Source organism: Staurois parvus, unplaced genomic scaffold, assembly GCF_062004578.1.
Source record: "Staurois parvus isolate SC_StPar_1 unplaced genomic scaffold, SC_StPar_1.0 ptg000277l, whole genome shotgun sequence".
Lineage (NCBI taxonomy): Eukaryota > Metazoa > Chordata > Amphibia > Anura > Ranidae > Staurois > Staurois parvus.
The window spans coordinates 3,471,446-3,497,922 of NW_028318073.1; the positions used below are offsets into that span (position 1 = coordinate 3,471,446).

Below are 26,477 nucleotides of genomic sequence, written 5' to 3' on the forward strand. Positions count from 1 at the left end.
CACTTCTAAAGGTGGGTACACATTAGGTTACACTTTGCAACAAGCACCTGTTCCAAGATTGAACAAATGTCTAAATAGTGGCACGCTTGAATAAAAATTGTCCACGTAAAAGTGGTACCCCATATGGAAAAAGGATGACACCAAGTCCCAAACTATCTTGCCACTGCTCCCCATGTAGTCTGGGCATCCAGGGGGCTCCACGTGATCTTTTCTGTCCTAAATCCAAAACTTATAAGTATAGCCTGTTACCCTCTCACAGGTCTTCTACATCTTGACCCCATATCTGGCACGCCTGCAGGGGAGAAATTGTTTGAATGCAAGGCGGCCAGAAAAATTAATGAGGGACTCATCAACGCAGATGTTTTGCTGGGGAGTATAGACATCTGCAAATTTTTGGTTAAGGTGATTTGCGAGGGGCTGAATTTTGTGGAGCCGGTCAAATTCAGGGTCACCCCGAGGATGACAGAGTGTATTGTCGTTGAAATGCATAAAACACATTATACTCTCATATCTATGCCTGGCCATGGCAGCAGAGAACACGGGATATGATGAATTGGGTCTGTGGACCAATACAACCGCAATTCATTTCTTTTAGTAATGCCCATGTTGAGGGTTAGGCCCAAAAATAATTTAAATTCGAAAAACGTAATGAGTTTCCATGTGACTGGTCTGGCAAGGTTTGAATTTGGGTTGGCGGCGATAAATTGTTGTGCATATAAATTGCTTTGATCCACAATCAACGCATACAGATATTCCGTGAAAAACAGCTCCAAAAATCAAGGAGGTATGTGAAAGACCAAGATGTACTAGGCTGCTGGTGCTTGCCAGTTCACCAAAAAGTAGCACAGCACTAGTACTGGCACTCTGCTGCATTTGAGAGTCATCAAAATTTACCGGCAAGTGCTAACAGAGATCAGGCCTGATTCTGCCAACACTGCGGTTTTGTGTGCAATGTATCAAGTGACAGGGACCTACTGACACTGCACTTGCTGGGGGAGAAGGGAGGGTGGGGTAAGCGTAGGGGCTAAACGCAGGTGCAGGCAGGTGCCGGGGCTGATCCCGCTAACGCTGCGTTTTTGGGAACACTATACTAATGTGAACGGTGGTATAGTGCTGATCTGATCAAAGATATTAACCCGTTCAGACACTATACTAGCAATGGAGGTTTATTGTACATGAGCGTGCTCCTGGCAATCAAGGGGTTAAATGTGATGACTGTTGTACTGACGGGCAATCTGACGCTATCTGGCAGGGGCGTGAAAACCATGGGAGCGCAAATCATGTGTATATATATATATATATATATATATATATATATGTGATTTTGCGCACCCATGCCGCCCTGTAGTAGTATTTCTGCTATAGGGTGGTCAGGAAGCGGTTAGAGAAGAGGTTTGTGTTATGTCGCTGCGTTACTTTAACTGACAATTGCGTGGTCATGCAACACTGCACCCAAATTAAATTTCCGTCCTTTTTTTCCCACAAATTGAGCTTTCTTTCGGTGGTATTTGATCGCCTGTTCGTTTATTTTTTGCGCTATAAATCAAATCAAATTTCATCATAAATTTCGGCCAAAATGCATTCTGCGACGTCTTTGCTAAACAAAACCCCAATAAGTGTAAATTAATTGGTTTACGTGAAAGTTATAGCGTTTACAGATGGCGGGAAAGATACTGGGATTTTTAATTTTTTTTTAAACTAATAATGACGGCTATCAGTGACTTATGGCAGGACTGCGGGACTGCGGCAGACATTCTGACACTGGGGGGGAACTGACTTGGGGTCACTTACATCCCCAGTGACACCAATGATCAGTGCAAAAAAAAAAACACTGACACTGTACTAATGGCACTGGGGAGGAAGGGGTTAATTTTATATTCAATGAAAGGGTTAACTGTGTGAGGGGAGTCCAATTGATGATAGAAAGAAGAGAAAGTTGGGTGGAGTTGAATCTAAATTAGGAGAGTTGAGGAAAAAAGTGGAGGTATATAAGGATCAAAAAGAATATAATGAATTAATGAAAGTATTACATGAGCAATTGAATAAAAAGGATATTGAGATTAAATAGAAAAAACATAAAAAATTTCTCAGAGATATGGGGGACTATCAATGTAAAAAAATTTATAAATGGCAGGATGTAGTGATGCCACAATGTGTTTCAGCAGAATCCTCACCTGCCAATTCACCGATAGGGGGGAAAGAGGACAACAGGCACCCCCCTATTATGAGTGGTATTGGAAAGAAGGATCCCCCACCGTATAAGGGGAAACAAGGAGAGGGGAGATCACCCTATAAAAATCATGGAAGAGGGTATCAGAAACCGATGAGCCCATATAGACAAATGTATAATGTCCCTGTATTTAATAGATTCCAGCCCTTTGAAGGATGAAATGGGGGTTATAATAGTCCGAGAGATTATAGGAATATGGAAAATTTTCAAAGGGGTGACAGAGGACGGCCCCCGTGGGGTCCGCCTCCCCAGAGGAACTTTTACCATCCACCTTATTGGGGGAAAGGAGGACAAAGATACCCACCAAACTTTTACAAAGAAAATTGGGGAAGACCCCCAATGGGAATCCCGAAAGTTTAGAACAGGGGAGAGGGAACGAAAACAAAAGGAAAAGGAAAGAAACATAGGAGAAGGAATATACAATCTGAGTTCATTTCCCCTGACAGATAATGAGATTAAGGTATTGGATAATGGCTAAAGTTTGCTCCAAAGGCTAATCTGAACAAATTTGAAACTTATATTGATATCAATAAATATATTAGAAAATTGAATATCAAAAAATATTTTGCGTCTTTACCGGGCCCTTCCCAGTCGGCTAATCACAATAGTAGGTCAATGTATGTTCATAGCGATTTAAGAAATAAATCCACATTTAACCCTTCGAATTCAAAAAATCAAAACTTGGAGGTCTTTAAACAGATGGTTGTGGACGATCTCTATAGTTTGAATTATCGTAAATTCAAAGAGGAGGAAACTTTTCATCAAGGGTTGCTATCACTTAAGAAAAATAAAAATATTGTGATCAGACCGGCGGACAAAGGTGGAGGGGTTGTTGTTATGGATAGAAGTAGTTACGAAGAAGAGATGAAGCGAATTTTAGATGATAGTGAGACCTATAAAAAAATAAAGAAAAATCCTCTTTGTGAATACAAAAAGCAGCTGAAAAAGATAATTAATAAAGCCAAAGAAGATTCCATTTTGAATGAAAAGGAAGTGAAATATCTTATTGCCACCTGTTGTAAAACACTGTTTATTTATATATTGCGCAAAATTCATACGAGTCTTGAAAAAACCCCTGGAAGGCCTATTATAAATGGTATTGATTCTATACATTCTAGAATCGGAGAATATGTTGACTTTTTTTTCCAACCAATAGTTAAAAATATGCCCTCATATTTAAAGAATAGCCAGGATGTAATTGACATACTAGAGGGATTAGAGGTATCGGAAGAGACTAGTCTTGTTACTATAGATGTGAACTCTTTGTATACCAGCATTAATCATAATGATGGTATCGCAGCTATTAAATGGGGTTTGAAAAATTATACGGACTTGCAAAGGAAACAGAGAAAATTAATTATTCAACTGTTAGAATTTAGCATGGGAAAGAACTATTTTTGGTACCAAGGTGAATTTTTTTAACAAATAAAAGGCGCAGCAATGGGCGCAAAGAGAAATGTATGGAAAACAGTGGGAGGGTCTTAGAATCTGGAAAAGATATATCGATGATATATTGGTGGTATGGGATGGTACAGCTGAGAATTTGGATATGTTCCTGGATTATATAAAAAGAAATGAATTTGGTTTGGGTTTTTCAGAAATTAGTAGTAAACAATTGGTAAATTTTTTAGATTTAAGTATTTTTTAATTTAATAATAAATTATTTTTTAAAACTTATTTTAAAGATACTGATAGAAATGGGTTTATCCCAACGAGCAGTTGCCATCATCCACAATGGATCGAAGGTATTCCGAAGGGACAGTTCTCAAGGATTATGAGAAACTGCTCCAGACTTGAAGATTACATTGTACAATCTGATATCATCAAGGAAAGATTTATTCAGAAGGGATATGATCCTAGTAAGCTAGAAAAAATAAGGTATAAAATTAGCTTAAATTACTTGGGTGAAGGAAAAATTAAAAAAGAAAATACTGTTAAAAAAAAGGATAATAAAGATAATAGATAATAAAGATAATAGATAAAGATAATAAAGCAGCGTTTGCATTAATTTCCCGTTTTAACTGCCATTTTAAAGATATAGAAAATATTTTTAATAATTATTGGCCCATTTTAAGGAAAGATGCTATTCTGGGACCCCATCTTCCTAAAAAACCACCTTTTATATATAGGGGAAACAATAATTTGAGGAATAACTTGGTGAAAGGGGCTTTATCACCTCCCAACTTAAAAGGTATGAAAATGTCTGATCTAAAAGGGTTTTACCCCTGTAAAAAATGTAAGATATGCAGAACCACCAATATAAAAAGTAACAAAATCTCTAGCTTTGAATCATCTGAGACAAAAGAAAAGTTTGAAATAGAGAAATTTATTACTTGCAGCACGAAATATGTGACCTATTTGTTGTAATGCCCGTGCAAGCTTCAGTATATTGGTAGAACTAAAAGACCACTTAGTGAAAGATTAAAAGAGCATGTTGGAAATATTGTGAAAGGGAAAAAGGACCACAGTGTATCGAGACACTTTAAGGAATTTCATGGTTCGGATCCGAGTGGTTTAAAGTTCTGCGGGATAGATACAGTAGAAGCACATTGGAGAGGTGGGAATAGAGTTCAGATGCTTTCTAGAAATGAGACATTTTGGATATATCAGCTGCGTACTTTGAGACCTAGAGGTTTAAATATAGAATTAGATCTAAATTGCTTCATCTCGGATTGGTAATAAGAGAAGAGTATCATACCCCTGTGACTGTGGGTGTTACCCTAGCTAGAGTACAGGGGGATATGATGGTTTGTATTTTAAAGGGAATTAAATTTAATGGATTAACTGAAAGATTTTAAAATATTATGTTTTATTTATTTTATGTTATTTTATTTTTATTTAAACTAGTTATTTGTAAGAATAAAGAGTATTTATATAAATGGGAATGAGATTTATACATAAGTAACAATAGAGAGGTATTTAGTTGAGTGACCATTAGAGGGTGCTCCTATTACCTAGTACAGTGGTGGGCAACCTTTTTTTTCAACTGAGCCAAATCTCGCCAAAACCACGATTGAAATTTATTTTGAGAGCCACATTTTTAAAACTGAAAATACATCCCCCATATAGTAATTCATCCCCCATATAGTAATTCACCCCCCATATAGTAATTCATCCCCCATAGTAATTCATCCCCCATAGAGTAATTCATCCCCCATATAGTAATTCATCCCCCATATAGTAATTCATCCCCCATATAGTAATTCATCCCCCATATAGTAATTCATCCCCCATATAGTAATTCACCCCCCATATAGTAATTCATCCCCCATATAGTAATTCATCCCCCATATAGTAATTAATCCCCCATATAGTAATTCATCCCCCATAGTAATTCATCCCCTATATAGTAATTCATCCCCCATATAGTAATTCATCCCCCATAGTAATTAATCCCCCATATAGTAATTCATCCCCCATAGTAATTAATCCCCCATATAGTAATTCATCCCCCATATAGTAATTCATCCCCCCTATAGTAATTCATTCCCCATATTGTGTCAATTCACTTACCTTTGCTCCGCGCGTTCCTCTCACCGTGTTCCCGTGCCTTTCCGGTCTTCAGGGCGGACTGTGAGAGGAGAGGAGTTCGTCACGCTGCCCCGCCTACATCCTGACAGCCAATGTTTGCCACGCTCCGCGGGCCGGATTAAAAGGTCCGCCGGGCCGTAGTTTGCCCATTGCTGGGCTAGCTGCAGAGTCCTGACTTTTGGGGCGGCCGCCCGAGAGGAGGGAGGGGAGCGGGCGCCTGGCACACAGAAGAGCCGCATTAAAGTGTGCAAAGAGCCGCATGTGGCTCGCGCGCCGCGGCTTGCCGACCACTGACCTAGTATATGTATATTTAGGATTGAGATAATTTTATATTTTTATTTTATTAATGATTTCCATTTAGTGTTTATTATATTAATTTCAGATAAGAAGTTCATTTTATTTGATTTTATGTTATTTTGATTATTTTAATGGTGGGAGTAATAAAAAGAATATTATTAATTAATAATTGTTTTATGTTTAGAGGGATGTTTAGTAATGTGTATCGTTGTGTAGGGGACTAGAATGTGTATGGAGATATGATTTTATAATGCCTAGTAGTTTTAATAATTCATGTCTATAGCCGTTCTGTTAATGAGATCGCACATTGGTATTTGATGCCCATATTTGTAATGGCCGTCTGGACGTCTGGATCCCTTAAGAAAAAGTCGGAAGTGACGAAACGTGTCAGGGTCGTGACGTCAGACGCAAACCGGAAGTAATATCGTGGCCATTTTGGATGTGGTCTGCTAGTGGTTGGATAGTCCTTTATGTAATGTAAGCAGATACTATTTTTATTAAATTCTTGTATTCTACTCCGCTGAGTTTCTCTCTTCTCTATTTTGTGAGGAATGGTGAGACTTCGTTGTACTCCCCTCTAAAGAGGAAAAGCCACCTGTTCTGCGAAAATATGAAAATGCCTGCTTAATTTGAATGAGGGTAATAGTGTGTGATCTTAACACAGAGTGTGGGCACTCATTTTCTTTAAGTGCACTGTGTCACTGATTGCATTTGTGTGATGTGTTATATTATACTTGGAGTAATTAATTCACTTTATCACCAGTGTGGATTTTGAATTTGAATTTCACATTGTGTTTTAACACTATACAATATAAATTTATTTCATATTTTTTTTTATTTTTTTTTCTCTTTTGTGCTGTTATATTCTCACTAGTGTTTGTGCATGATTTCACAGAATTTTATTCAATTTTAAAGGGTAATGCACTATATTTAGTTTATATTTTGTTTGAGGTATTCTGGATTGGAATGAAGATTTGGACATCATTTTGGAAGATTTGATATTTGTGGACACTTTGGACATTTGTGGAGATTTTTGTTTTTTGAAAAGGTTTATACTAATGTGTGAGGGGAGTGTTTTACTAGGGGGCGGGGGTGTGTACTGCACGGGAACACGCTGATCCGGAGAGATAAACTCTTCTCTCCGGATCAGCATGTCAGGAGCTGACAGGGAAATGACAGAAAGCAGAGGTGCAGTGTAAACACTGCAGCCGTGCTCTCTGTCAGTGATTGCCGCTAATCGCCGCAGGTAATGACCGGACTTGACCCGGCGACTGACACCTGTGGCCGTGATCGGCGACGCAGGTAAGGCGGTGGCGTGTCTTGCGCGTGCCCCCTACCTGTTTTGCAAAAGCACATGTTAAAATGTGGTTTTGCGCAGCCATGCCGCCCTGCCACCGTATTTCTACAGTGGCTGGTCGGCAAGAAGTTAATAATTGACAACTTTGCGTACAAAAAAAAAAAAATTCTTTACATTTTGCTAAAAATTTTGTCATTTAGTGGGTGTTTCTACTGGGCCTCAAAATTTGTGCAAGGTAGTCAGGAAATTAGATGCTTTATGCCCCTAGAAAGCCTGAAGGTGCTCCTTGGATGTTGGGCCCCTCTCTGTGGGCTTGGCTGTTAAAATGTTGCACATATGCGGTATCCCCATACTCGAGAGGAGAAGCAGAATGTGTTTTGAGGTGTACTTCTAACTATGCTAATGCTTGGTGTACGAAATATCTTATTAACTGCTTCCTGACCACCCTATAGCAAAATAACTTCTACAGGTCAGCAGGGCTACCCAAATCACGTATATATATGCGATTTTGCATTTCCGGGTAGGGGGTATGCACCACCATTGGGGCTACTGATATCGATCACCAGGTCCCGGCCAGAGATTCCCCACTAGCACCCGGCGATTGCCGAGTATTGCTGACAGGAGAGAGACGTGTGTAAACAATACAAGTCTCTCTCCTGCCAGCAGTAACATGCTGCTGTGTATTTCTCTGCACAGCAACATGCTGCTGTGTATTCCTCTGCACAGCAGAGAAATACACAACAGTATGTTTCCCTAGTAAAACACACACATCACACTTAGGTAAACATAACACAGTTAACCCTTTGATCGCCACAGATGTTAACCCCTTCCTGCCCAGTGTCATTAGTACAGTGTCAGTGCTTTTTATTAGCACTGATCACTGTATTAGTGTCATTGGGATGTCAGTGGCAGTTAGCTCCCTCCCAGTGTCGGATTGCCCACCGCAGTCCCGCTATAAGCCGCCGATCGCCACCATTGCTAGTATAAAAAACAAATTCAGTATATATACCACCATTTGTAGACGCTTTATCTTTCACATAAACCAATTAATTTTTTTTTATCAAAGACGTAGCAGAATACATTTTGGCCTACATTTATGTAGAAATTAGATTTTTTTTACATTTTTTTTACTGGATATGTTTTATAGCAAAAAGTCAAAAAAATTGTGTTTTTTTTCCAAAATTGTCATTCTTTTTTGTTTATAGTTTGAAAAATAAAAACCGCACAGTTGATCAAATACCAAAGAAAGCTCTATTTGTGCGGAAAAAAGGACATAAATTTAATTTATGTACAATGTTGCATGACCGCACAATTGCCAGTTAAAGTGACACAGCGCCGTATCGCAAAAAATGGTTTGGTCAGGAAGGGGGGTAATCCTCTGGAGGGCAAGTGGTTAATTGACAACGTTGGTTTTTTACGGACATGTGGTCAAACAAACAATACGTTGTCATGTGTTTAAATATTATCCTAAAATGGCCCCCACAGGCTTCATGCGCAGTGAGTCATGACATCATTATGCTTGCAGTTGACATGCATAATGCAATGATGTCACTACGATGGCACAATCTTGAGAAAGGAAGGAAGTTTGTGGAAGAATAAGGAAGGACTGTGGTCCCATCAACCACTGCACCACCAAACGGCCACCGGGGGCCTCCAAAATTAAAGCAGAGCCATCATAAAGGCAATCCACTCACAATCCACCATATTAAACACAGCATTTTCCATATTTACTTTTTTGTTTAATACATTTTAACTTAAAAAAAAATAATAAAATAAAACTAATGATAGTCATGGGCTATAACGACATCGACTGTTGAGCACTCCTCCTAAGAGGGAAAAACATAATTTCCTCCACATTAAAGAACTCCACCTTCCAAGAACACCCATGGGCCCCAAAAAAGTAATAGATCACAATACAATATCTAAAAATATTGATATCTGTCAGATCAATCTAAACTACTTCTTTTTATGATAAAATCCTATCCTAAAGATCACCAAATGTATAGCAACCAATCTCCATATAATATTTCAGCCCTCAACATAAATATTCCTCAGCATTTAAGCTTATATTTATTCTTTATTTGTTCTCTCTCATTTTTGTTCTACTTATCCCTCCAACTTTGGAAACAAGAAAGAGAAAATAAAAAATTAAGGTAAAAAAGCAGCTAAACTGATACTTCTAGACCAAGTGGTCTGGTGGCATCACATGCCCAGATCTACCTGGTCTCAGGCTGCAACAACATTTTGTCAAAGTTGCCGTCCCTGGCATTCTGGGGGACAACATCATCCACCCAACATCTCAGACAGGATGGATCCCTATTGTGCTCTGAGCATGCATGGTGAGCCAGAGGGGCCTTTAGATGATATGTATTAATTTCATAAACATGATCCTGGAAACATCTAATGTCCATATAAAAGAACATCTGGGTAGCAGTGACCATAACATGATTTAATTTATTGTTAGTTGTAAACAACAAGCACACATGTGAAAAATAAAAATGCTCAACTTTAAGAGATCTCATTTTCCAAGGCTGAGAGCTGCTTTCCAAGACTTAGACTGGGAGGGAATATTGGCATCGATGAACACAACACAGAAATGGGAGTTCTTCAAAAAGTCTGTATGTGAACACTCTGCAAAATATATTCCCATGGTTTAAAATGCTAAAAGTCAAACTTATGTGGCTTATGGCCAATATTAAAAAAGCTATAAATAATAAGAATATATAAAATTACCCCCAGTGTCAGAATGCCCGCTGCAGTCCCACTATAAATTGTTGATCGCCGCCATTATTAGTAAAAATAAAAAAGAAATTCCAGTATCTACTGTATACCGCAATTTGTTGACGGTATTACTTTCACGTAAACCAATTAATTTACATGTATTGGGATTTTTTTTCAGCAGAGACATGTAGCAGAATACATTTTGGCCTAAATTTGATAAAATTAAATTTTTTACATTTTTTTTACTGGAGATGTTTAATAGCAAAAAGTCAAAATATTGTTTCTTTTCTCAAAATTGTCGGTCTTTTTTTTATAGTGCAAAAAATAAAAACCGCACAGGTGATCAAGTACCCCCCAAAGAAAGCTCAATTTTTACTTTTTAATATATTTATAAACGATATAGGGTCTGGGATTAAAAATACAGTTTCAGTCTTTGCAGATGACACCAAGCTTTGTAGTGGAATAACGTCCTTACAGGATGTTTCCAACTTACAAGCCGACCTCAATGCACTGTTTAAGTGGGCAACTATGTGGCAAATGAGGTTTAATGTTGATAAATGTAAGGTCATGCATGTGGGGGCTAAGAATATGCATGCATCATACATACTAGGGGGGGTAAAATTGGGGGAATCAATGGTGCAGAAGGATCTGGGAGTTCTGGTAGATCATAAACGTAATAATGGTATGCAATACCAAGCTGCGGTTTCTAAAGCGAGTGAAATCCTCTCTTGTATTAAGGGAGGTATAGACTCCAGACAGAGAGATAAAATTTTCCCCCTGTACAAATAGTTAGCAATACCTCATCTGTAATATGCAGTTCAGTTTTGGGCACCAATTCACAAAAAGAACATTGGGGAACTTGAGAAAGTGCAGAGAAGGGCAATCAAACTGATAAGAGGCATGGAGGAGCTCATCTATGAGGAAAGATTAGAGGATCTGAATTTATTCTGTCTTGAGAAGAAGAGATTAAGGGGGGATATGATCAACATGTATAAATACATCAGTGGTTCATATAATGAACTCGGTGTACAGTTATTCACCCTTGGGTCATCAAAAGGAGCACTTTTTATGTCTGGAGGAAAAGAGATTTAATCTCCAAATACGGAAAGGTTTCTTCACAGTAAGAGCTGTGAAAATGTGGAATAGACTCCCTCAAGAGTTGAATCTGGCCAGCTCAGTGGATTGCTTTAAAAAAGGCCTGGATTCTTTCCTAGAGACACACAATATAACTGGATATTAACATTTATAGGTAGATTTTGTCCAGGTTATATCAGATTGCCTCTCGGGGGATCAGCAAGGAATGTTTCCCCTGCAGGAGAAAATTGGATCATGCTTTGCTGGGGCTTTTTTTTTTGCCTTCCTCTGGATCAATGGTGGGTATAGGATTATAACTTTTTTTTTTTTGGTTGAACTGGATGGACTTTTGTCTTTTTTCAGCCAGACTAACTATGTGACTATGTAACATCTACATACTGAGCAAAAGGTCTTACCAACGTAGAAGGAACCACAGCTGCATGTAATAACATATACCACACCGGCGGTATCACAGATGACCTTCTGATTGCACCTGAGGGTCCTGAGGGTTGGGCAAGACCAAGCAATCCATTTTTATTATATAGGTACCATAATCACAACAGCCACGTTTAGTCATGCCAACATTTCTCACACGTGTAGGGGATTTCCATGTGATGTCACTATGCACCAAAAGATCCCTTAAAGACCGTGCTTTCCGATGTATGATCTTTGGCTTAGACTAATTTCCCTGCTGAGGGGTCATCCGACAATAAGTGCCAATTCCTGTCACGTTTCCTCCACTCTACCAGTGAGTTCTGTATATTGAAAACACAGTTTTACCCCTCCAAATTCATCTTGACATTTTGACTTCTTTTGATTAACCGGTTCCCGCCCAGCCAATAGCACAAAGGCGGCTGGCAAAACAACTCGCCCCTCCGGGTGGACGTCATTTGGCGTCCTTTCAGGCATGCGCAGGGGCGGACTGACCATTTGGAAATTTGGGCACTGGCCGAGGGCCCGGGGTCAGTAGGGGGCCCCATGAGATGCCTCTGATACCTTTTTCATAGACTTTTTTGAGTTTGGGCAAGGACACAGGAGCCCCATGATCCCCTATTGCCCGGGGACCCCATGAGTTGTCAGTCTGTCCCTGGCAGTGCGCCTGCCCGCAGGGCCGCTCTGCGGCACGATCTGTCACTGGCCATGTACCTCGGACATGGCCGATGACAGATCTGTGTACCGGCCCCGTTGCCAGTACCATGTGACCTGCTGTGACCAATCACAGTAGGTCACATGACAGTTGTATACAATGGATGGCTTCCTTTCATGCCATCCATTGTATACAAGTGTGTCTAGCTGTGAATGGTCACAGCAATCACATGCACAAGCTGGGCCAATCACAGCCCAGCTGTCATGTGATTAGCCGTGGCCAAATCACAGCTAAACAAAAAAAAAACCCTGAATGAATGGATGTCATTCAGGTAAATGCTTGCTTATAGCAAAGTAATTCTTTGCTATAAGCAAATTGTGTAAAAAAAAAATAAAATACTGATCACTTCCACAAAGTAGTAAAATGTTACTATGGTAACATTGTACTACTTTGGTCATAGTGAAATATGAAAAAAAATCTTAAAAAAAAGAAAAAAATTTAATAAAAAATTAAAACTAATAAAAAAAATATATATTTTTTTTTTCCGTACATTTACCAGTCAGTGTCCCTGATCACCTCCATGCCAGTTATATGATGACACTGTACTGCACTAGTGACAGTATGTAAAAAAGAAATTGTGAAAATGTTTTAATTTTTTTCATTTTCCGAAAAATTATGACAAAAAAATTACAACTTCAAAAAACTCGCCATGCCTCTTATGAAATACGTCGGACTGTCTACTTTGCAAAAAGTGGTCATTTGGGGGATATCTGTACTGTTCTGACATTCTTGGACCTCAAGAAATTAGATTGGCCGTCAGTACTTCAGGATTGATCAATATTCAGATATATACCATAGTTTGTGAACTCTATAACTTTTCTACATACTAAATAATACATCCTAATTTGGGTTATTTTTAGAGATGAGCGAATTATTCAAAAATTCGGTTCGGCTGATTCGCCGAATTCGCCGAATAAATTTGCTTCGAGCCGAATATATTCGCTGCGAATTTAACTTATAAAAAGGGTGTTTCTAGGCTTCAGAGAGCCTTTATATTAGTGCAGAACACTGTACCTTTAATTTAAATGCCCTTGGAGTCTGCTGGGGAAGAGAAATAATACTGTCAGTCAGTATGACATGCAGATGAGTGCCGTCGATCTTAGAATCACCGCACACTTCACTCATTTGGGCAGTCACGGGGCCAAAACCAGAGTGTGGAGCCACAGTGTGGCGGTGGAGGCAGCAGCAATGGGAGGCCATACAGCACCCTATGACAAAATGGAACCCACCAGCAGTGTGAGGAGACCTGAAAGTGGCACATGGCAGAGTGTGGCGATGGAGACAGCAGCAATGGGAGGCCGTACAGGGACCCATGACACACTCTGGACCTGGCAGCAGCATGAGGAGGCGGTAGAGGGGCCCATGACAGATTACGGGCCTGGCAGCAGCATGAGGAGTCGGTACGGGGGCCCATGGCAGATTACGGGCCTGGCAGCAGCATGAGGAGGCGGTACAGGGGCCCATGGCAGAGTGGCGGAGCGTAAGCAGCTAAAATTGAAGGCCATACAGAGGCCTATGTTAAAAAGTCCCCCCAGCAGCAGCGTGGGGAGACGACTATCAAGAGTCCAATGGCAGAGTGCCGGAGCAGAAGCAGCTTCAATTGAAGGCCATACACAGGCCTAGGTTTAAAAGTCCCTCACAGTTAATTCCAATAACGAACTCTACTCCTCCGTGCAATCTACTTACGAGACCCTGGGCAGGTCTGGGTCCAATTTGTGGTAGAGACTGGTTTTGTTCAGCCATGCTTGAGCGAGTAATAACAGGTCTGTGCTGCCCTTTGGTGTCTGGCTTAATGCGCACAACACTGAACGTCCCAGCGTTTGTCAACGATTTGCCGTTAAGTGATGCAAACCCGCTGAACCACGTTCATGAGGAGCCGGTACAGGGGGCCATGAATCAGTATGGACCTGGCAGCAGCATGAGCAGACGACAGAGGCACATGGCGCAGGGTGGCGGTGTAGGCAGCATTATTCTGAAGCCATACACAGGCCTAGGTTAAAAAGCGGAAGCCGTCAGCAGCGTGAGCAGACGACAGAGACACATGGCGCAGGGTGGCGGTGGATGCAACAGTATTCGGAAGCCAAACACAGGCCTCGGTTAAAAAGCGGAAGCCGTCAGCAGCGTGAGCAGACGACAGAGGCACATGGCGCAGGGTGGCGGTGGAGGCAGCAGCAATGGAAGGCCATACAGCACCCTATTACAAAATGGAACCCACCAACAGTGTAAGGAGACCTGAAAGTGGCACATGGCAGAGTCTGGCGATGAAGTCAGCAGCAATGGGAGGCCGTACAGGGACCCATGACACACTCTGGACCTGGCAGCAGCAAGAGGAGGCGGTACAGGGGCCCATGGCAGAGTGGCGAAGCGTAAGCAGCTTAAATTGAAGGCCATACAGAGGCCTATGTTAAAAAGTCCCCCCAGCAGCAGTGTGGGGAGACGACTATCAAGAGTCCAATGGCAGAGTGCGGAGCAGAAGCAGCTTCAATTGAAGGCCATACACAGGCCTAGGTTAAAAAGTCCCCCCAGCAGCAGCGTGGGGAGACGACTATCAAGAGTCCAATGGCAGAGTGGCGGAGCGGAAGCAGCTTCAATTGAAGGCCATACACAGGCCTAGGTTAAAAAGTCCCCCCAGCAGCAGCGTGGGGAGTCGACTATCAAGAGTCCAATGGCAGAGTGGCGGAGCGGAAGCAGCTTCAATTGAAGGCCATACACAGGCCTAGGTTAAAAAGTCCCCTCAGCAGCAGTGTGGGGAGACGACTATCAAGAGTCCAATGGCTGAGTGGCGATCCGGGAAGTCAGCGTTGTGATTGCAGATGCAATGCAGAGATTCTATGAGGTGATGCCGTGGGTGCGAAGAAGATCATATACCGTCGTACTTCCATCCATAAGACGGAACAACCTGCGAACCGGGAGCTTTATTGCCCTGACCCGCTGAGCAGCTTCTGGGATACCCAAGAGGCCCATGGCAGAGTGGCGGAGCGTAAGCAGCTTCAATTAAAGACCATACAGAGGCCTATGTTAAAAAGTCCCCCCAGCAGCAGCGTGGGGAGACGACTATCAAGAGTCCAATGGCAGAGTGGCGGAGCGGAAGCAGCTTCAATTGAAGGCCATACACAGGCCTAGGTAAAAAGTCCCCCCAGCAGCAGTGTGGGGAGACGACTATCAAGAGTCCAATGGCTGAGTGGCGATCCGGGAAGTCAGCATTGTGATTGCAGATGCAATGCAGAGATGCTATGAGGTGATGCCGTGGGTGCGAAGAAGATCATATACCGTCGTACTTCCATCCATAAGACGGAACAACCTGCGAACCGGGAGCTTTATTGCCCTGACCCGCTGAGCAGCTTCTGGGATACCCAAGAGTTTGGCTTCTGTGGGGAATATGGTTGAAAACTGAAACTTAAAGGCATGTTGACGGAAGGGCACCAGTGTCAGTGCTCCGGAGGGAATATAGCTTCAAAGCTGACACTTAAAGGTATATCAACGGTCAGAGACCACAGGAAGTGGAGCTTGCGTCTTAAATCGACTGAATGTGGCAGACGTGAAACGTCTACGGGCCGTATATGAAACGGGTTGTTCCTCTTTCTGGAATAAGTGTTGGAAATGGCCACTCTTTTTGGTGTGGCGTTTTGTCTATTTAATTCCGATAACGGACTCTACTCCTCCGTGCAATCTAGTTACGAGACCCTGGGCAGGTCTGGGTCCAATTTGTGGTAGAGACTGGTTTTGTTCAGCCATGCTTGAGCGAGTAATAACAGGTCTGTGCTGCCCTTTGGTGTCTGGCTTAATGCGCACAACACTGAACGTCCCAGCATTTGTCAACGATTTGCTGTTAAGTGATGCAAACCCGCTGAACCACGTTCATGAGGAGCCGGTACAGAGGGCCATGAATCAGTATGGACCTGGCAGCAGTGTGAGGAGACCCGAAAGTGGCACATGGCGCAGGGTGACGGTGGAGGCAGCAGTATTCGGAAGACATACACAGGACTAGTTTAAAAAGCGGAAGCCGTCAGCAGCGTGAGCAGACGACAGAGGCACATGGCGCAGGGTGGCGGTGGAGGCAGCAGTATTCGGAAGCCATACACAGGCCTAGGTTAAAAAGCGGAAGCCGTCAGCAGCGTGAGCAGACGACAGAGGCACATGGCGCAGGGTGGCGGTGGAGGCAGCAGTATTCGGAAGCCATACACAGGCCTAGGTTTAAAACTGGAACCCAGCAGCGTGAGCAGACGACAAAGACGCACATGGCAGAGGATGGATCTGGCAGCAGTATGAGAAGGCGGTACAGGGGCCCGTGGCACAGTGTGGTGATGGGGGCTACAGCAACTGGATGCCAGAGAGTGGCCGATAGGGCTATATACTGCATGGAATTATAAAGTTGTAAAGACAGCGGCCTATAAGGCTATACACACTATAACAATCATGACTTGATTGACCATTGGCCTATAAGGCTATACACAGCATGAATATCATGACTTATTCTGAGAGTGGTTTGGAAGGCTATATACAAAAAGTAATTCATGAGCTGTCCGGACAGCGGACAATAAGTACATATATACAAATCAATTCATCAGCTGTCCAGCCAGCGGCTTCAAAGGCGACACATATAGAAAGCAATTCATGAGCTGTTCAGACAGCGGCCTCTAAGGCGACAGATATACAAAGCAATTCCCGAGGTGTTCAGGGAGCGGCCTGAACGGCTAGGTTATTACTAAATATATTTTTGTGGCCAAACATCGGCCTATAAATAGATGTCTACACAGTGACAAAAAATTATGTCGCCAGACAGCGGCCCCTAAGGCGACAGATATACAAAGCAATTCCCGAGGTGTTCAGTGAGCGGCTTGAACGCCTAGGTTATTACTAAATATATCTTTCTGGCCAAACATCGGCCTATAAATAGATGTCTACACAGTGACAAAAAAGTAGGTCGCCTTACAGCGGCGTATCCTACAAATTGACATTATAAGAAATGGTTTAGACCAAAAAAAAAAAAAAAAAACTTTGATGCGATGCTATACCTTAGTAGATTGTGGAAAGTCGACAAGTCAAGCGTAACTGTGTACATTACAGAAAATCTTAACAAGACAACCAAACGTGGCCAAACCGTGACCGATACAACAAGTTAACAATGTAAGAAACAGGAGGGGGCCAAACCGTGGCCAATAAATAAACAGTCCACCTCATTGATGAGATGGACAACACGTGTCAAATAAATATTTAAAAAAATTGCTATTCCATCGGTCTGGAACTGGTCGACTATAAATAATTAAAAAGTTTAAATTCATGTGACAGTCGTCCAGCGACATATAAATAATTTAAAAACACCAATTCATGAGGGGCCCGACCAGCAGAGTATAAGTCATTAAAAATGTGCAAAACATGAGTCGGCCGACCAGCAGCCTCTCAATAAAATATATATACAAATGTACGGATCAGGTGGAGGTCTTCCATTTGTCCCTAATAACATGTTTGGGGCATGATTCATGGCGGATTTAGTCAGTTGTGTCAGGAACTGGTGGTTTGAAATCCAGACTAATCCACGCCTGATTCATTTTCACAAACGTGAGTCTCTCCACACTTTGGGTGGACAGTCGTGTCCTTCGCGGAGTTTCAATACCTCCTGCCGCACTAAACACGCGCTCTGATGCCACGCTACTGGCCGGGCATGACAGCCTTTCAAGGGCAAATTCAGCTAGTTGGGGCCAAAGGTCAAGTTTCGTTGCCCATTAGTCAAGGGGATTGTCTACCTCAGTTGGCAGGGTGCTGTCCAAGTAGGCCCAAGCCTGTTGTTTGAGGTCCTGCTCCAGGTCCACCTGATGCTGCTGCTGCTGCGGCTGGTTAGTAGTTTCCTCACTGCGCTGGTGAAGAAAGCTACTCATCATCGACTGCAGACTGAGGAAGCCGCACAACAATAGTGGTTGTGAAGCAGAAAGTCAGTTTATTTAGCACAATCGGTCAATTGCAGCTTGCCGTTGGCTGGAAACTGTACGTTTATGTCACTGGAATGCACTAATCACCCAAAAAATATTACCGCCACCCGGCGTGTAAATGGATCTAACTCTTTGAACGTACAATAGTGGTTGTGAAGCAGAAAGTCAGTTTATTGTACACAATCGGTCAATTGCAGCTTGCCGTTGGCTGGAAAATGTACGTTTATGTCACTGGAATGCACTAATCACCCAAAAAATATTACCGCCACCCGGCGTGTAAATGGATCTAACTCTTTGAACGTACAATAGTGGTTGTGAAGCAGAAATTCAGTTTATTGTACACAATCGGTCAATTGCAGCTTGCCGTTGGCTGGAAACTGTACATTTGTGTCACTGGAATGCACTAATCACCCAAAAAATATTACCGCCAGCCGGCGTGTAAATGGATTTAACTCTTTGAACGTACAATAGTGGTTGTGAAGCAGAAAGTCAGTTTATTTAGCACAATCGGTCAATTGCACCTTGCCGTTGGCTGGAAAATGTACGTATATTTTCGATTCTTTGATAGCTGTGGCCCTAAGTAACGATTCTGTGTCCCTGAGTAACGATTCTGTGTCCCTGAGTAACGATTCTGTGGCCCTGAGTAACGATTCTGTGGCCCTAAAGTCTCTGTGGCCCTAACTCTGTCTCTTAATACACACAGGTCTGTCTCTCTTGAATGACCGGAGGCTAATGGAGAATTCTAAGATGGTCGCGATTTATAGCTCCACCATTACACAGTGCTGGCTGGCTGCTGATTGGCTAATGCGATCACATGTCATGAATGCATTATGGGTCAGCGCGCCTTGTCTGCGCGCCTTCCCAGAGATCCCCGCCCCATCTTCTCTGTCCATTTTCTCCGTCGCCACACATGTCGCCGCCATTTTTGGGAAAATTCGATTCGTGCATCCGAAGTTTGCTAATCTTCGGATTCGTCGCGAATAGAATTTTTCCAAATCTTCGGAACGAATTCCACTTCGTCATGTTCGATTCGCTCATCTCTAGTTATTTTCACCAAAGACATGTAGTAGAATACATCTTGGCCTAAATTTATGAAGAACAATTATTTATTTGCAAACTTTTATAACAGAAACAAAGAAAAACGTGTTTTTTTTTTTTTTAAATTTCAGTCTTTTTTTGTAAATTTTTCAAAAAATAAAAACCCCAGTATTGATTAAATACCACAAAAAGAAAGCTCTAGTTGTGTGAAGAAAATGATAACATTTTTGTTTGGGTACAGTGTTGTATGACCGCGCAATTGTCATTCAAAGTGTGAGAGCGCTGAAACCTGAAAAATGGCCTGGGCTGGAAGGGGGTAAAGTGCCCTGTATGGAAGTGGATAAATAGCAGGTTCTCACGGTCGCTTTCCCTGACCCGTTTGTATGCAGATGTCAGTCATTTGTTCTTATAGCCTCTCCTACAGAATCTCTGTTGTAATTCTTTTGTCTCTTTTTCAAAGTCTCCCAGGTCAGTGCAGTTCCTCTGGGCTTGTAAGTATTGCTCCTTATGGATGCCCCTGACCAGGGCACATGGATGAAAGCTACTAGCATGTAATAAGTTGTTGGTTGGTTAGGAAAGCAGTATGCTTTCTAAACAAGGTAGTCTTTATTGTATACTGTTCTGTCAATTCAATCGATAAATCCAAGAAGGTCACCCTTCTGGAATACCAGTTACTCATGAACCGTAGGTTGTATGGATTCACCCTTAGCTCCTTAGCTTAGTGAACTTCTTTCATCCAGTACCAGTCCAAAACACAAGGAGTCTGCCGAAGTACCAGGATAAAATCTTGGACAGGAACACTGATGACACCCCCCCCCCCCTGCAAATAGTCAGGACTCCCAATCACCAAGGTAGATGTTGGCATAAGCCGGGGCACATTTTCTGCCCATGGCTCTACCTTGGGCCTGACAATGTTACTTTCCATTAAATTGGAATTTGTTATGCATCAATAAAAATCTCAAAGAGTGCCACATAAATTCATTGTATGCTTTTTTATCAATGGGCTTGCTTCGTAAGTTCTTTTCAATTACCTGTAGGCCCTTGTCGGGAGGAATTGAAGACTATAATGCTTCAATGTCTAGAGTAAGCAAAATTGTATCAACAGGTCACATCATGTAAAAGGATTAACACGTGTAATGTGTCTTTCAGATATGAGAACTGATTGATTCCGAATGGTTGTAATATTTTATCTATATACTCACTGGTAGATTCAGTGACTGACCTATTACCCGAAATAACAGGTCTTCCTGGTGGGTCAGTCACTGACTTATGTACCTTAGGAAGCGCATAAAACACCAGTATCCTAGGGTGCTCCGTCTTAAAAAACTCAACAGTTTCTTTGTCTATAAGATCATTACCATAGGCCTCATCAGTGATACCATATAGCAGGGGTGGGCAACTGTGGCCCTCCAGCTGTTGTAGAACTACAAGTTCCATGAGGCATTGCAAAACTGACAGTTACAAGCGTGACTCCCAAAGGCAGAGGCATGATGGGACTTGTAGTTCACCAACAGCTGGAGGGCCACAGTTGCCCACCCCTGCCATATAGGATCCTCTGTTCCCTGTCCAAGTTAACAGATGGAATTGGTGTGTACCAATCAGAATTTTTAAGAATGCGCTTGCACATTAAGATGTATTGTTCTGTCCATCAAGATAATATTTCCTCCATTGTCGGTGGTCTTCACAACCACCTCTGAATTTAAACTTAACTCCTGTAGTGCAGTCCTTTCAGCTTGACTAAGATTATCATGTACTAAATAATCCCTTCTCAGACATTTCATTTCATTAGTGATTGTTTTCACAAAACAAGAGATGGCAGGAACTGCTGACAAAGGAGGAAAAGTTCTAGATCTCTTATAGAGCTTGGTCTCTTAAAGGCACCATTTCCACTGTACACTTTTCCAGATATTCCCCACTCACCTCTAATGCCAAGTCTAACATCAGTCTAGTAAAGTCATCATCATCATTCCCCTGATCCATGTGCCCCACTGTCACATAAAGGCAGTGGTGTTATTCTTACGACTGTGCAAAATACACAATATCAGTTTCCTTGCAAACAAGTATATATCCTTATCAACCTCAATGGTACTTCCCTTGAGAGTAGGGCAAAAGGACAGGCCCTTGCTTAATAAAGACAATTGGGCTTTAGTCAAATTCACACTGGATGAATTAATTACTTTTAATTCCTCCTGTCCCCCTTGTTGAGGACATAATCGACCAGTCCATACTGTCTCTTGGGGAGAGGGGTTAGAGGTGCTTGTTGACTGTTTGTACCCTGTGTCACTGTATCCACTAGATGCCTCGATGGCTTGTTCTCGTTCTATTCAAATTCTCTATAGAGCTCCATCTATATGCTTTCTCGATGGTGTTAAGCGTACCTGTCCCTTTCCAATGTTGCCTTCTTATCACTAGAAATGTATCTATTTAATTTTTTCACTGATTGACAGATGTCCTTTTCTTTTTGTGTGAAGGACTGATTTTATCGAAGAGGTGAAAGAGAGTTCAAAACTTCCTGCAACTCTTTATTTATATCTGTCATGTGATGTTCATAATGATTCACCAATCGAACAATCATTACTTCTAGTTATCCTCGCATTTTTTCTTAAATTCTAAATCTACTTCACGAATTTTAGGAAAGATCTGAATTCTCAAACCTGTTGGGTATATCTGTTCTTCTAAATGTTTTTTGTCTGGAACAGAAATGCACTGGAACAGACTGCACTGGTGTGAATTGTGCCATTGGAACCCATGTAACATTCTTTCCATCTTTTTCCTTATGTTGCATAGTTACTGAAAAATGACAACGGTCCATCCATTTCAACGAAAAAAAAAAAGTCCTAATCCTATACCCACAGTTGATCCAGAGGAAGGCAAAAAAAAAAAAAAACTCAGCAAAGCATGATCCAATTTGCTCCTGCAGGGAAAAAAATTCCTTCTTGACCCCTCGAGAAGCAATTGGATATTCCCTGGATCAACTTTACCTATAAATGTTAGTATCCAGTTATATTCTGTGTATCCAAGAAAGAATTCAGGCCTTTTTTAAAGCAATCCACTGAGCTGGCCAGAACCAACTCTTGAGGGAGTCTATTCCATATTTTCACAGCTCTCACTGTGAAGAAACCTTTCCGAGTTTGGAGATTACATTTTTTTTCCTCCAGATGTAAAGAGTGCCCCCTTGTCCTCTGATGACCTCAGGGTGAATAGCTCTACACTGAGTTCACTAAATGAACCACTGATATATTTATACATGTTGATCATATCACCGCTTAATCTCCTCTTCTCATTTAAAATGTACCTTCTTTATATAATTAATACACTATATCAATACCCCACTATATTTTGTATAACAAATATAAACAGATTTACCCCTACTTGATGTGAATAATACCTTAAGGATACTAAACATCTAAATCCAAATTTAATAATCACATAGCGACAACAGAGAGAATTGTATTTCATAAAGAAATTAACACCCCTTTGAAAAAAAAAAAATCTCGCCACATTATATAAAATAGGAGCTGCAAAAATTGTTGTTTATACTTTTTTTTTTGGTGGGCTAGTATGCTGCACTTGTATTAGCAATTTTGCTCTAACCCTTAGCTGGATCTGTATCTGCAGCATTGCTTAGTACTTCGGATGTAGCAAGGCTCATAACCTGTTGGAAAACTGCTGTAGAGTTTACCAGTCAAGACAGGGCTGGAAATCTTTATTAAAACAGGAGCACACAAGACAAAATGAGACATTGCAAGGAAGAGCAAGAGCATTACTGTAACACCACCACCTAGTGGTAGAACTACTAAACACAGCACATCATATGACAATGCTTTTGCACTTACAGAGGTTAGACAAAAAATGAAAACACTACATGATTTACAGGTGTGAAAGTGACAACATGTTTTACATTGAAAGGGGAAGTGATGTAACATTCTTTTTCTTCCTCTGTGTGAGGAGACACCTAGCTGACAGGTGGGAAGCCTCTCTTTCATCATTCACTGCATGCAGTACTAGTGATTTAGAGTCGTGTCAGAGCTTACTGAGCTTTAGAAAGGACAAATTGTTGATGGCCGTTTAGATTGTGACTGAGGTTTTCAACATATTTGCTATGTTGCAAGGTACAGTATCAAAGGTTTACATAGTCTGGCTGAAAAAAGACAAAAGTCCATCCAGTTCAACCATTAAAAAAAAAAAAAGTTATAATCCGATACCCACAGTTGATCCAGAGGAAGGCAAAAAAACCCCAGCAAAGCATGATCCAATTTGCTCCTGCAGGGAAAAAAATTCCTTCCTAATCCCCCCGAGAGGCAATCGGATATTCCCTGGATAAACGTTACCTATAAATGTTAGTATCCAGTTACATTCTGTGTATCTAGGAAAGAATCCAGGCCTTTTTTAAAGCAATCCACTGAGCTGGCCAGAACTAACTCTTGAGGGAGACTATTCCACATTTTCACAGCTCTCACTGTGAAGAAACCTTTCCATGTTTAGAGATTGCATTTCTTTTCTTCCAAACATAAAGAGTGCCCCCTTGTCCTCTGCGATGACCTCAGGGTGAATAGCTCTACACCGAGTTCACTATATGAACCACTGATGTATTTATACATGTTGATCATATCCCCCTTAAGCTCCAATCTTTATCAAGCTCGTGCAGACTCCACCTCCGCAACATCGCCAAAATACGCACATTCCTAACCCCAGAAACCACTAAACAGCTCATCCACTCCCTCATCATACACGACTCGATTACTGTAACTCCCTCCTTACTGGCCTGCCTCGCCGCTGGTTATCCCCGCTTCAGTCGATCCTGAATACGGCTGCCAGACTCATTCACCTTTCCAACCGCTCCATTTACGTCACCCCCCTCTGCCAATCCCTCCACTGGCTTCCGATTGCGCAACGGATCAAATTCAAAATCCTAACACTGACTTACAAAGTCGTCCACCATACTGCCCCAAATTACATCACCGACCTAATATCCAAGTACCACCCAGCACGCACACTCCGCTCCTCACAAAACCTCCTTCTCTCTAGTTCCTTGGTCTCCTCCTCCCATGCCCGCTTCCAGGACTTCTCCAGGGTGTCACCCATCCTCTGGAACTCCCTGCCCCAACCCATCAGATTATCAGCTACTCTCCTCTCTTTTAGGCGCACCCTGAAAACCCACCTCTTCAGGGAAGCCTACCCCACCCCCTGCTAACTTGCCAACCTCCTCCACTCTTCCTACCACCCCATCCCCCACAGCTATCTCCTCCTGTGCCACCATCCCCTCCCTCCTAGATTGTAAGCTCGAAAGAGCAGGGCCCTCGATCCCCTCATGTTTTGCATTGTATTGTTGTTGTTCTGTCACATGTTCTGTCCCCTTTGTAATGTACAGCGCTGAGCGAACCATTGGCGCTTTATAAATACTGTATAATAATAATAATTTGCCACATAGTTGCCCAGTTAAACAGTGCATTGAGGTCAGCTTGTAAGTTGAAGACATCCTGTAAGGTTGTTATTCCACTGCACAGCTTGGTGTCATCTGCAAAGACTGAAATGAGATTTTTAATCCCAGACCCTATACCGTTTATAAATGTATTAAAAAGTAAGGGTCCCAACACTGAACCTTGGGGTACACCACTGACAACCCAAAGCCATTCAGAGTATGAATCATTAACCACTACTCTTTGAATTCGATCTCTTAGCCAGTTTTCTATCTATATATGGATTTTTCCAAGCCTGTTGACTTTACCTTACACATTAGCCATGTGTGGGGAACTGTGTCAAACGCTTTTGCAAAATTCAAGTATACCATGTCCACCGCCATCCCTCTGTCCAAGGTTTTGCTCACCTCCTCAGAAAAAGAAATCAGATTTGTTTGACAACTTCTGTCTTTCATGAATCCATGCTGTCTGGTGCTTAAAATATTTTTTTCCAGCAAGAACCCGTCTATGTGGTCTTTTATTAAACTCTCCAGTATCTTCCCAACTATAGAAGTTAAACTAACAGGTCTATAATTACTTGATAAAGATTTTAACCCCTTTTTAAATACTGGCACCACATTAGCCTTACGCCAATCCAGTGGTACTATACCAGTCATTAAAGAGTCCCTAAAAATTAGAAGCAATGGATTTTAAATGACAGAGCTCAATTCTTTAATGACCCATGGGTGTATGCCATCTGGTCCAGGTGCTTTATTCACCTTTATTCTGTCTAAATTTCTGTGTTCCTTATCACCGCCACACTAGTCGCAGTGTCACCAAGTCAGTGTAAGCCAGCAACGGTGTCCCTGATTGTTTGCAAAGACAAAGAAAAAGAAAGTGCCATCTGAGTGCAGTATGTTTAAAAATGTTTAATGCAACAGTGGTGATAAAGATTAAAGGCACACTCATCATGTTATTAAGAAGCCTCCTTTCTGATATCCTGTGTAGTCCGCCTGTAGCGATGGAGTGACTGTCAGCATCCCGACATGGAGCCGGGGATGCTGGAAGGGATCCCAGGAGAATCTGTGCCCAGTCTGTGAGGTGCACACACGAAGGGCAGAAGTGGCGTCAATCACAGAAAAGAATCTGACAGGAAGGTATAGCAGGCCACATGTTTGGAGCTACAGCTGCTCCTTGTACTGACCAGAAAAAGCGTCTCCGGCCTCATGTGCTGCTGACAGCCGCTCCATCGCTCCAGACGGACTACAGCAGCAGTGTTCCTGATTGCTACCACACTACTCCCCATTGTCACCAGACCAGTATAAGTGAAAAACAATGTTCTTGTTTGCTGCCACAACAGTCCCAGTGCCACCAGACCAATGCAGCCAGCAACAGTGTTCCTGATCACCAGCACACCAGTGCAGTGTTGCCTCTACTTTATAGCCTTACTGACACTGGCTTGTTTATTGACCACATTTTTGCCTGCTGCTTGGACTGATCTTTTTCCTGTTTGACCACATCTCTGCCTTCCATCTCTGCCTGCCTGCTGGTCCCAACAATCCCATGTGAACAATTGCATTCCTGGAACCACGTTCTTCAGCCTGCTGTACTTCCTGGCCAGTAAACATGGCATTCCTGGAGGCTGCCATGGCCCATTAGGCTAGGCTTGCTTGGCTTATCGGATTGAGGACGGCTATAGGTAACACTACACTAAATCATGTTACCTGACTGCTCCCATTACAGTACATTGGCATTGATACAATTGGTTGATTTGTGTTGCATAGTTAACCACTTGCCCTCCAGATTTACCCCCCAG

At 42.1% G+C, this 26,477-nt stretch overlaps 1 protein-coding gene across 4 annotated transcripts in view; it reads left to right on the top strand.

Annotated features, from left to right (window-relative positions):
• The window catches only part of RMDN2 (regulator of microtubule dynamics 2), a 284,536-nt gene that overhangs the window by 247,808 nt on the left and 10,251 nt on the right, over positions 1–26,477 (top strand). The window contains exon 12 of one of the 4 annotated variants that reach the window (XM_089681783.1): positions 19,723–19,753. The exons of the other annotated variants lie outside the window; for them this stretch is intronic. Within the exon in view, the coding sequence (XP_089537909.1) occupies positions 19,723–19,753 (31 nt within the window). The remainder of the gene's footprint in view (positions 1–19,722; positions 19,754–26,477) is intronic. 4 annotated transcript variants of the gene reach the window in all.